The 13037-nt window shown below is 40.0% G+C and overlaps 1 protein-coding gene across 1 annotated transcript in view; it reads right to left on the reverse strand.

Moving 5' to 3' along the window:
• The window catches only part of LOC126263654 (unconventional myosin-Ie-like), a 390931-nt gene that overhangs the window by 21419 nt on the left and 356475 nt on the right, over positions 1-13037 (reverse strand). Inside the window, exon 22 of the mRNA XM_049960758.1 lies at positions 7455-7596. Coding sequence (XP_049816715.1) covers positions 7455-7596 — 142 coding nt within the window. The remainder of the gene's footprint in view (positions 1-7454; positions 7597-13037) is intronic.

Raw genomic sequence — 13037 nt, forward strand, 5'->3', positions numbered from 1 at the left:
AACGTGGATTTTCTTGCTTATGATTAGATATTCTGTCTTTTCTTTAACAATGCAGAATCCTGTTTCCTCAGCCATTTTGTAATAATTTTGTATCATTCAGATTAATTCTGATTTGGAACTACTTATTAATGCTACATCATCTGCAAAGACAAGTCTAGTAATGTTTACCTCCTGCATTTGGATCCTTTGTGGTTTAGCTTTACTACATACTCTGTTTAATAAAATACATGAAACGGCACCTCCTTGTCTCAGTACAATGAACACCTTAAAATTTTCAGTTTCTACTACAGGTGTCCTTATACAACAAAGTTCTGTCTATACACATTTTAACTAATCTGAATATCTTCGATTGTATTTCAAATTCCTTCATTATATTTAGGACTGTGTGTTGGTGTATGCTCTCATAGACCTTTTTGAAATCTAGAAATAATGTGTGGACATCTACACTACATTCCCACAACTTCTCATATATTTGTCCAAGAGTGTAAATCACATTGGTAGTCACCAATTAGTACTTCAGTTATTGGGATCAGTCTGTTGCTAGGATTTTGCATGTGATATCCAAAATTATTGCACGTAAGAGGATCATTATTCTTAAATACAGGGTATATAACTGTGGCTTTCTGGTCTGCAGATATGGTTTCTGTCTTCCAAAGTGCATCTATTAAAGAATGTAGTTCTAATTCCAGTTGTGGTCCTCTCCGTGTATATCTGGTCTTCATCATATTCAATGTTATTCTTTAATTTCTTTATTGCTTGCTATTTTTCATTTACTGATGGGCTGGTGACTTGTACATCAACTGTATCATGTTCCTCAAATTAAAAGTAAGGTGGCAAGGAATGGGGTCACTGAAAATATGAGATGGGACAATAATGCAGAGATATTCAAATCAGTACTATGAATTTGGGACAAGATTCTACATTCATAAATCAATAAATGACTTAATAAAGAAATTCAAACAGTCAATAATCCGCTATCATACACCATAATCCAGACTCAGTGGCTATAAATTACATCTTTAAATGCACAAGCGCACACAGGAGATAAGAATGATGATATGAAAGAAAAATTGTACAGTCAAAAGAAACACACATACAACTCATTATATAGACATAATGTAAAAGTAATGTTAGGAGATTTTAACTCCAAAGTAGGAAAGGAGGAAATTCACAAACCAACCATTGGCAATTCCATGTTACACAAGGGAAGTTCGAATAATTGAGTACAATTTATATACTTTGCAATGACAAATGGTCTCACACTAAGCAGTGCAAAATTTCAACACAAACACATTCATTCGGGGCATGAATATCGCCAGATGGAGAATTAGTGAATCAAATTAATCATGTAGGTATTCAAAAAAGATTCCAAAACAGTATTAAAAGCATTAGAACAGTTAAGGCCAACTGCGCAAACATCCCTGACTGGAGATGAAATTTGACATTAGATCAGAAAGTGAATTATTGTATAACGCTACACTTGGATCACCAAGCCAGGTTCAGATTTGATTTTAGGTAGCACATAACATGCTTGGCAACACTGCTAAAACTGGCTATTGACACATTTATTGCGCTTAGACCGCAGGTATTTATTGTAAATACGCAGTACTTGTTATCGAAGGTGTTGTGGTATAACTGTGGGAACAAGTAAACAGGAAAAGAGATGATTATCAAACTTTTCTCAATACAAGAAAGATTTGCTGCTGGAAACTATGTTGGGCCAGTATAATGATATAACTGAGTGCAGAAAAAAAGAAAAAGACACTGTGGCCAACAAGGTAGAGGCTAAGCTATGTCTGCTTTAAACAGATCAGCAAACACTATTTGAAAGGTTCCTGTGGCGTAAAATATTAAGGTTAACAACAACATACACATTGCAGTCAGTGGTTTGTTTCTTTTGATTGGTTTCATCATGTAATCTCTGAGCCTTAGTTCCCACTGCTCTACAGTACTTTTCTCGAAGCGAAACATCAGCTTAAATGATATATTATTGAATTCCAAGAGTGGGTTCTCCCTTTCACGGAACATGCGAAGAGCTCGTTGGATCTCATCATCGTCAACCCCTGTGGACACATCTGAATGCACAGTTGTTTGTGTGGTAAATGGAAGGAAATAATGTAATTCACATCACATATGGTTATTGCACACAGAATTTTGCCCAACAGTGATTCAGAACGCTCATAAATGGTATGGTTTCAATTGTATGGAATGGCATGGTAATGCCGCTATAATTATCTTTAATGTAATGTAGAGAAAGTATTAACATATGGAAAAAAAATTTATGGAATTGACATGGGTTCATGCGATCTTCTGCACTGCAATCCACAACACAACCTCTGAGCCACCAAACTGAATGAAACAAAGTTATGTAGTTTGTATATTTCAACATAACTGCTTAAGTTCTCTTTATGAACACAACTGAAATTGTTGTAGCAGTTTAAGGATGTGTTCGGTAGTCAACAATTTAATACGAATTTCATAGTTACTGCTCCCCAAGCGGAAAGAGAATATATATAAGTGATGTTGAATCATTATTGGCAGCTGCCAAAATTCCCATACTTAACTGTTCACTGCAAATACTTCGAATTTTCCTTTCTTACACTACTGCTAAGTGTCTATAAAATGCCTTTGAACTAATTGCATAAATTACGAGTCGTCTCCCAAGAGCTGTTATGAGGTTGATCATTAAATACACATGGTAGCTGGTAATATCCTTAACATAACCTTCCAGATCAAAAAAAGTATTTTGAGCATTAGCAGTGTGGGAATGGTGTAGTCACATATTTGCTTGCCATTTTTTGTGTTAATAACAATTTTTTTTTATTATTTCAATTGGTATCTGCAAAAAACAAAAGTGATGAATCGTAGTGTGCCTACACTATCAACTGATGATTAGAGCTGAACTTAACTTTGAACTGCAAATTTTCGCCAGTCAAATGATATATATATAAGATTAATGTTTATACAATGCAGATTTCCACGTTAAGTTTGATCTAAGGTCATTTCCTGTCTAAACCTAAGGTTAAATGCTTTACACAATCGGTCCTTGGGGCACAGATTGTGACACAGACCATATGTTAATCATATTAAAAATGAAAATAAAACTCAAAAGGAAACTAAATAGAAATAAATTGGAAATTACTAAGCACAACATAGGATACGTGGTGGAAAAAATACAAAAGAAAACTTTACAAAAGAAATGGAAAATAAGCTAACAAAAACTAGACTGACTAATATGGAACAAGAAGATGTCAAATGCAGATGGAGACATCTGAAGAACATTATTTGAGAAGTAATTTCTGAAGATATACTAAGAAGAATAGAATACAACAAAATTTGGTTTAACATAAAGTGCAAAGAAAGAGTGCTGGAGAGAAGAAATTTGAGGAAAGTAGGATGCTACAAAATCTGCCAGGAAACACAATGAGCCCAAAGATATGAGAAACAGGAATATAACAACAATACAGTAAGAGAAACAGAGGATGATTCAAGTATTACACAACAAGGGTGATAGAGGCTGACTAGCACAAGGTAAAGCAAAAGGGGGAGAAGTAGTTGAGGTCCTGGAGAAATGTGGATAGGGTGTCCTTACCTTCGATCCAGAGAGCAAAGATGTCATCAATGAAGCTGAACCAGGGAAAGGGTTTAGGATTCTGGATTTTTAGGAAAGATTCCTCTAGATGGCCCATGAATAGGTTGGCACAGAATGGTGCCATAGGGTTCCCACAGCCGTACCCTGGATATGGATCCTAGATGTTGACCTCCACCTCACAGATTGCTACATCAGACATCTGTTTATATTAAACCTACTAGCCACCAGCAATATCTCCACTTCGATAGCTGCCACCCATTCCATACCAAGAAGTTCCTTCCATACAGCCTAGCCACCCGTGGTTGTCACATCTGCAGTGACAAGCAGTCCCTCTTGAAATATGCCGAGGGTTTCACTGAAGCCTTCAATGACTGTAATTATCCTCCCAGCCTTGTACGAAAACAAATCTCCCGTGCCTTATCCTTCCAGTCTCCCACCACCTTCCAAAGTCCTACCGTCCGGCCACAGAGGAGCATTCCCCTCATAACTCAGTACCACCCAGGATTGGAGCAACTGAATTACATTCTCTGTCAGGTTTACAATTACCTCTCATCATGCCCTGAAATGAAAAATGTCCTGCCCACCATTCTTCCCAACCTCCCTACAGTGGTATTCTGCCATCCACCGAACCTACACAATATACTCGTTCATCCTTACAAAACTTCTACTCCCAATCCCTTACCTCATGGCTCATACCCCTGTAACAGACCTAGATGCAAGACCTGTCCCATACATCTTCCCACCACCACCTACTCCGAAATTAGAATTATATTAATACTTTCAGCTGCTGATGGGACAGGTGAAAATGTGTGCCCGACCGGGACTCGAACCCGGGATCTCCTGCTTACATGGCAGATGCTCTATCCATCTGAGTGAGCCACTGAGGCCACAGAGGATAGCGTGACTGCAGGGACTCTCTCACGCATGCCTCCCACGAGACCCACATTCTCACCTTGTATGTCCATACACTACACTCGTATTGTCCCACCCCAACACACTCATTACTCATGGAAGACATTCTTACAAAGTCCCATAAGAGTTTGGGGAATATGTGTGCACCCGCACAGAAGGAGGAGGTCATGGTCGGTGTTGCCAGAACTATATCCATATAACCACATACTCCAGTCTGGTCACTAACATCATCTACCCCATCAAAGGCAGGGCTACCTACGAAACCAGTCATGTGGTCTACAAGCTAGGCTACAATCACTGTGCTGCATCCTATGTAGGCATGACAGCCAACAAACTATCTGTCTGCATGAATGGCCACTGACAAATTGTGGCCAAGAAACAAGTGGACCATCCTGTTGCTGAACACACTGCCTAATATGATATACATTTCAATGACTGCTTCACAGCCTGGGACATATGGATCCTTCCCACTAACACCAGCTTTTCTGAATTGTGCAGGTGGGAACTTTCCCTGCAATACATCCTATGTTCCCGTTACCCTCCTGGCCTCAATCTTCATTAGTCACTGTCCTCACCCATCCAGCCTCTTCCCCGTTCCCATCCCAGCATACTATCCCTCCCCCTCCCCGCCACCAGCCTCCTCCTTACCCCCACTCAGTCGCCACTCCCATTATGCACTGGTGCTGCTGCTTGCAGTTTGGTTTCAGTTGCCTGAGATTGCAGGTGTGTGTGTGTGTGTGTGTGTGTGTGTGTGTGTGTGTGTGTGTGTGTGGGTCTGTGAGGGTCTGTCATCTATTGTTGACGAAGGCCTTAACGGCCGAAAGCTCTAATTGTAAGTGTCTTTTTGTTGTGCCTATCTGCGACTCAGTATCTCCACTATATGGTGAGTAGCAACTTCCCTTTTCATAAAACTGTTAAATTTCATCCTGGATTTTCCAGTGTTTGATTCATAATGGGTAGTAATAGATGCCAACAACAGTGATTAAATGAAAGTTAGGATGACACTAAACACAAAGGTGAAATGAATTCTCAATAATGTTTCTTAGAGAATGCCATGAAACACAACATGAGGATTGAAGGAAAAAAAAAAATCATTACCTCTTCCCAAATGTGGTTTCCCAGGTGTGGTGCACTAGCACTTGCCAGTAAGTCCACAACTGCATCTACACAGCACTTTCTTAGGTTTCCTCTTAGTCTTTTACCTAAAACCTCTCCATCAGGATACTTGATTGCTGTTTTACATTCTTATTAAATAATGACCTCATTACAGCTAATGTTTCCCTAGTACATCAGTAATGGGCACTTCTATGTTGCCTTCACTCCCAGCAGTTCATATTTTCATCTGGTCTTCTGTTTTATAATTATGATGAATTTCATTTATTCATTTACTCACACACAAGCCATGATGATGAAGAGCCTTCAGGAATGTGCAGGAGTCAAGTTATAGATTGACAGAGGCATAAGCAGTCACTAGAGACTACGCCTGTGAAGTATGCTAACATCAAAATACAGCTTGTGGTAACTTATGAATCCTCATTACTAAGGTAATTACTAAACACACACACACATGCGTGTGCCCACCCACACACACACACACACACACACACACACACACACACACACACACACCATGGCTACATTATGCTGGAAATGCATTTCATCTGGGATGAAGAGTTTTGGTGGGTGGAATCGGAGAGGGGAGAAAAGAAGCAGGCAAGGGAGGAAGACTTTGGGAAGGATTGCTGATGACTGGGCAGAAAGTGCAACATGTGCATGGGATATAAATGTGGTACCAGTCAAATAATTCTGGTAGCAGGCAAGGAACATTGTGTGCAATACACAATAATGTGGAGTAGTGAATTGGGAGTGAGAGACAGAACAGAGGAATAGGAAGACTCCAGAAAGGATGGGGTGAGTGCAGGATGAAATAAGTTAGGGTCCTGGCATAGGAGGGAAGGTGGTTATTAGGCAATGGTAAATGGAGATTGAGTATTATGGGGTAGAAGGATGTGTTACAGAGATAACTTCAACCTATGCAATACAGAAAAGCTGCTCACATGGAATGGATCCAGGTGGCACATATTAAGCAGCAGCTACTGAAATTGAGCAGGTTGTGCTCAGTAGCATGTTGCACCAATGGATCATCAACTCCGTTCTTGGCCACAGTTTTTTGGTGGCCATTCATTTGGGTGGACAATTAGTTGGAGATCATGCCCACATAAAATGCTGTGCAGAAATTATAGCACAGCTGGTATATGATATGACTGCCTTCACAGGCAATCCACTTCTGATAGGATAGGATAAGTTTGTGATGGGACTGGAGTAGGATATGCTGGGTGAGTGTAATGGTCAAGTCTCACATGTGAATCTCCCACATGTGTATGAACCGTGTAGCAGGAGCTGGGAGTAAGTGTGGCATAAGAATGGGCTTAGATTTTGTATACACTGAATTGTGACACAATACCACTTTGGGAAGTATGAGAAGGAGTGTAAGTACAATGTTCCTCATTTTCATTTTCAGGATTGATGGTACATAGTTGAAGCCCTGGTGTCACCAATGATTAAGTTGTTCCAGTCCAAGATGATACTAACTGTTGATGGAGGTACACCTCTGCATCTGGTTCCTGGAGGTGGTCAGAAGATTAGGTGCATACATGGATATGGTATGGGAAATCTTGGAGTGTAGTACTAGGTTTAGGGGTGATGTCTGTCTTTGAAGGCCTTCGCAAGACTTCCAGCATACTGGGTAAGGCACTGCTTGTCTCTGTATTTGTACCATTTATGGGTAAACATAACTGTTATAGACTCAGCATTTGGTGGTTTGTAACCCATCCACAGCATGGCACTATGAACCATCATCCCTCTGTCAGTGCTGTATGCACAAGGTATAATTAATTTGTAAAATAAAATGTAATAAAATAAAAGCACAGGGTGAAATTGATGAACTTACCCAGCAACTCCAGCTTCTGGTGTTCTCATGAAACTAGCATTTTCATTTGGTACAGGACTTTTCATCTCTTGTTTCAGCTGACCAGCACCTGGGAACACCCTGACTCCACCCGCCTGATTAGTTTTGGCAGCAGCTGTTTTACCTACATGGAAAGATAACTGAATTATTGATAATGTAACTGTTAAAATTCTCTGACTACTAAAATGAAAAAGTAAACTTAATCTGATGAAAACACGGATGCAATATTTAATGCAGAACCCATCATTAGGCACACAATTATTTGTTAACACCAACACTGTTAGTTGTCCAATGTCATTTAGTCCAGTACAACAAGCAATTGATCTGACTCAAGGGTCAATTCATCATCAATATCATCTATAGCAAGTCATTTGCTCCACCACATTCACCACTGTAAATCTACTGGAACAGAAGAGAATTGAAGCCTTTCAGATGTGATTCTATAGAAAAATGCTGAAAATTAGGTGGACTGATCAGGTAAGGATTGAGGACGTTCTCCACAAAATCACTGCGAAGCACTGACAAGGAGAAGGAACAGGATGATAGGGCATCTGTTAAGACATCAGGGAATAACTTCCATGGTACTAGACAGAGCTGTCGAGGATGAAAACTGTAGAGGAACACAGAGTTTTGAATACATCCAGCAAAAATGACCATAAGGAGAGCAATGAGAGAAGCGTTCAATGATTTTGAAAGTAAGACGTTGTCAACTGACCTGAGTAAAAACCCTAAGAGAATTTGATCATATCTAAAATCAGTAAGTGGGTCAAAATCATCTATTCATTCTCTCAGCAACCACACTGGCACAGAAATGGAAGATAACAGAGAGAAGGCCGAAATACTGAATTCGGTCTTCTGAAGTTGTTTCACTGCAGAAGATCGTAACACAGTTCCCCCTTTTAATCGTTGTACAAACATCAAAATGGCAAATATTTAGATAGCTGATTGTGGAATTTAAAAGCACCTACAATCACTTAGTAGTGGAAAGGTGTCAGGACCAGATGACATTCCTATAAGATTCTATGAAGATTATGCAAAAGAACTTGCTCCCCTTCTAGCAGCAATTTAGGCCTATTGTAAATCACTTGAGCAACAAAAGGCAGCTAATGACTGGAAAAGGCAATAAGACAGATCCACACAATTATAAATCTATACCATTGACATTAATCTGTTGTAGAATTATGGAACATATTTTACGCTAAAGAATTATTACGTTTTTGGAAAATGAACATCTCCACTATAAAAATCAACATAGATTCTGTAAACAGAGATTCTGTAAACAGAGATCCTGCAAAGCTCAGCTCACTCTGTTGCTCCATGAGACCCTCAGTGCAGAGAGGACAATGGTGCTGAGGTTGATGCCGTGTTCCTGGATTTCAGTAAGGCATTTGACACCATCTCACATTGCTGTTTAACGAAAAAAATGCAAGCTTACAGAGTATCGGAGCAGACTTGCGATTGGATTCAAGACTTTCTTGCAGATCGAACTAAACATGTCGCTCTTAAAGGAACAAAATCAACAGATGTAAAGGTAATATCTGGAGTAACACAGGGAAGTGTGATAGGACTGTTGCTGTTTACAATGCAAATAAATTATCTAGCAGAAAGCATCAAATGCTCTTTAAGACTATTCGCAAATGATGCAGTTGTCTATACAAAAGTAGAAATGCCAGAAGATGATAAGAATTTGCAGAACAACCAGCAGAGAATTCCAGAATGAGATTTTCACTCTGCAGCGGAGTGTGCGCTGATATGAAACTTCCTGGCAGATTAAAACTGTGTGCCCGACCGAGACTCGAACTCGGGACCTTTGCCTTTCGCGGGCAAGTGCTCTACCATCTGAGCTACCGAAGCACGACTCACGCCCGGTACTCACAGCTTTACTTCTGCCAGTACCTCGTCTCCTACCTTCCAAACTTTACAGAAGCTCTGCTGCGAACCTTGCAGAACTGTTCTGCAAGGTTCGCAGGAGAGCTTCTGTAAAGTTTGGAAGGTAGGAGACGAGGTACTGGCAGAAGTAAAGCTGTGAGTACCGGGCGTGAGTCGTGCTTCGGTAGCTCAGATGGTAGAGCACTTGCCCGCGAAAGGCAAAGGTCCCGAGTTCGAGTCTCGGTCGGGCACACAGTTTTAATCTGCCAGGAAGTTTCACAGCAGAGAATTGATCAATGGTGCAGGCTCTGGCAGTTGATCCTGAACATAAATAAATGTAACATATTGCACATACGTAGGAAAAGAAACACACTACTGTACAGCTACACTATTGATGACAAGCAGCTGGAGACAGTGCCTGCCGTAAAATATCTAGGCGTAACCACCCAGAGCAGTCTTAAGTGGCATGACTGCATAAAACAGTTAGTGGGAAAAGCAGGTACCAGATTCAGATTCAGCAGAAGAATCTTAAAGAAATATAGCTAATCCACGAAAGAAGTGGCTTATAAGGCACTTGTTCACCCAATTCCCAAATATTGTTAATCTATCTCAGATCCCTATCAGGTAGAACTGATAGAGGAGATAGAGAAGATCCAATGAAGAGCAATGCGTTTTGCCATGTGATCTTTTAGCTGGAAAGAGAGTGACATGAAAATGCTAATCAAATTCCACTGGTTGATGTTACAAGAGAGGTGTTGTGCATCATGGAGAGATTTACCACTGAAATATCGATACAGCACTTTTCAGGAGGAATTGAATAACATATTATTTCCCCCTACATACATCTCGAATATTGACCCCGTGGAGCAAATTCGAGAATGTAAACCCAATACAGAGGCTTACCAACAATTGTTCTTCCCCCGCACTATTCGCGCGTGGAACAGGGTTGGGGCGATCAGATAGTAGTGGTGCCGAAAGTACTCTCTGCCACACACCATTAGGTGGCTTGTGGAGTATGATGTAGATGTAGACAAAATAACTGAGGACATAGGTTGCAATTCAGATGAAAGTTTGGCACAGGAGAGGAATTCGTAGCAGGCCATATCAAACCAGTCAGAAGACACATGATTCAAACAAAACTACACATGAAAATATCCTTAGACTTTCTTTCAAGTTCTTTGGGTTCACAATTATAAATTCAACCAATATAGTATCTCACTAGCCTTTCTGAGTTTTGGGTGGTCTTCACCATGAATGTTCAGAAATATTTTTAAAATGGCTCTGAGCACTATGCGACTTAACTTCTGAGGCCATCAGTCACCTAGAGCTTAGAACTAATTAAACCTAACTAACCTAAGGACATCACACACATCCATGCCCAAGGCAGGATTCGAACCTGCAATCGTAGCGGTCGCTCAGTTCCAGATTGTAGCGCCTAGAACCGAGAAATACTTTTAAAACTAAAATTACATATTTAAGCACTTTCTACCACAGAAAGACACAAAATTCAGGCAACAGTGTTTTGCTGTAATTCATAATCCAACAAGGTAGTGTAATATTAAAGAGCTACAACTCTTTTACGATAAAATAAGCTACTACAGAAAATTCATGGCCTCCATTCATAGCATCCTGGAAAACAACTGGTGCTCAAATCAGATGCATTGCAATAGTGCACTGGAGTCATAGAAGCATACAGAAATGCCAGTGAGTCAGAGCAGCAGACAGTTTAGCCTCCAAAACTTTAACAGTCACACAGCTAAACTATTTGTGCCATAAAAAATTAAAATAAAATAAAGAGTTCACTGTTTACCCTAAAGGAATAAATTGCACTTGGTCACCAATCCTCAGCCATTGTTGGCACTTTGGCCCACACTTACAGTTTTCAGAAGAAACATTTCAAAGGCTACAGATATGACCCTATTTCTACAGGCATTGCATTACGATATTCATTAGATATCTATGGTACAATATGTGGATACAGACTTGCTATCACAATTTCCCATGGGCCAAAACCCTGACCTATCAACATGTAAAAGATTTCATGTTTCCAGTTAGGTACATTAGTTAAGTATCAGGATATTCCCCAAAACAATGGAACACATAGCCAAGGCCATTTGTCATGGGGACATTATCAGGTATGTAATGGATGACTCATATGTTTATCACTCACAAAGAAGGGTCCAATCAGAAAACTAAACTAAGGGCTTGTATTAGTAAAGAGAAGATTGCTCTATAGTACGGACATTGGTTATTTCTAAAGTGAGCACTTGGATTCACAGACAAAATAACTTGTTGTTGTTGTTGTTGTGGTCTTCAGTCCTGAAACTGGTTTGATGCAGCTCTCCATGCTACTCTATCCTGTGCAAGCTTCTTCATCTCCCAGTACCTACTGCAATCTACATCCTTCTGAATCTGCTTAGTGTATTCATCTCTTGGTCTCCCTCTACGATTTTTACCCTCCACGCTGCCCTCCAATACTAAATTGGTGATCCCTTGATGCCTCAGAACATGTCCTACCAACCGATCCCGTCTTCTGGTCAAGTTGTGCCACAAACTTCTCTTCTCCCCAATCCTGTTCAATACTTCCTCATTAGTTATGTGATCTACCCATCTAATCTTCAGCATTCTTCTGTAGCACCACATTTCGAATGCTTCTATTCTCTTCTTGCCCAAACTATTTATCGTCCATGTTTCACTTCCATACATGGCTACACTCCATACAAATACTTTCAGAAATGACTTACTGACACTTAAATCTATACTCAATGTTAACAAATGTCTCTTCTTCAGAAAAGCTTTCCTTGCCATTGCCAGTCTACATTTTATATCTTCTCTACTTCGACCATCATCAGTTATTTTGCTCCCCAAATAGCAAAACTGCTTTACTACTTTAAGTGTCTCATTTCCTAATCTAATTCCCTCAGCATCACCCGATTTAATTCGACTACATTCCATTATCCTCGTTTTGCTTTTGTTGATGTTCATCTTATATCCTCCTTTCAAGACACTGTCCATTCCATTCAACTGCTCTTCCAAGTCCTTTGCCGTCTCTGACAGAATTACACTGTCATCGGCGAACCTCAAAGTTTTTATTTCTTCTCCATGGATTTTAATACCTACTCCGAATTTTTCTTTCGTTTCCTTTACTGCTTGCTCAATATACAGATTGAACAACATCGGGGAGAGGCTAAAACCCTGTCTTACTCCCTTCCCAACCACTGCTTCCCTTTCATGTCCCTCGACTCTTATAACTGCCATCTTGTTTCTGTACAAATTGTAAATAGCCTTTCGCTCCCTGTATTTTACCCCTGCCACCGTCAGAATTTGAAAGAGAGTATTCCAGTCAACATTGTCAAAAGCTTTCTCTAAGTCTACAAATGCTAGAAACGTAGGTTTGCCTTTCCTTAATCTTTCTTCTAAGATAAGTCTTAAGGTCAGTATTGCCTCACGTGTTCCAGTGTTTCTACGGAATCCAAACTGATCTTCCCCGAGGTTGGCTTCTACTAGTTTTTCCATTCGTCTGTAAAGAATTCATGTTAGTATTTTGCAGCTGTGACTTATTAAACTGATAGTTCGGTAATTTTCACATCTGTCAACACCTGCTTTCTTGGGATTGGAATTATTATATTCTTCTTGAAGTCTGAGGGAATTTCGCCTGTCTCATACATCTTGCTCACCAGATGGTAGAGTTTTGTC

This window comes from Schistocerca nitens, chromosome 6 (genome assembly GCF_023898315.1).
Source record: "Schistocerca nitens isolate TAMUIC-IGC-003100 chromosome 6, iqSchNite1.1, whole genome shotgun sequence".
NCBI lineage: Eukaryota > Metazoa > Arthropoda > Insecta > Orthoptera > Acrididae > Schistocerca > Schistocerca nitens.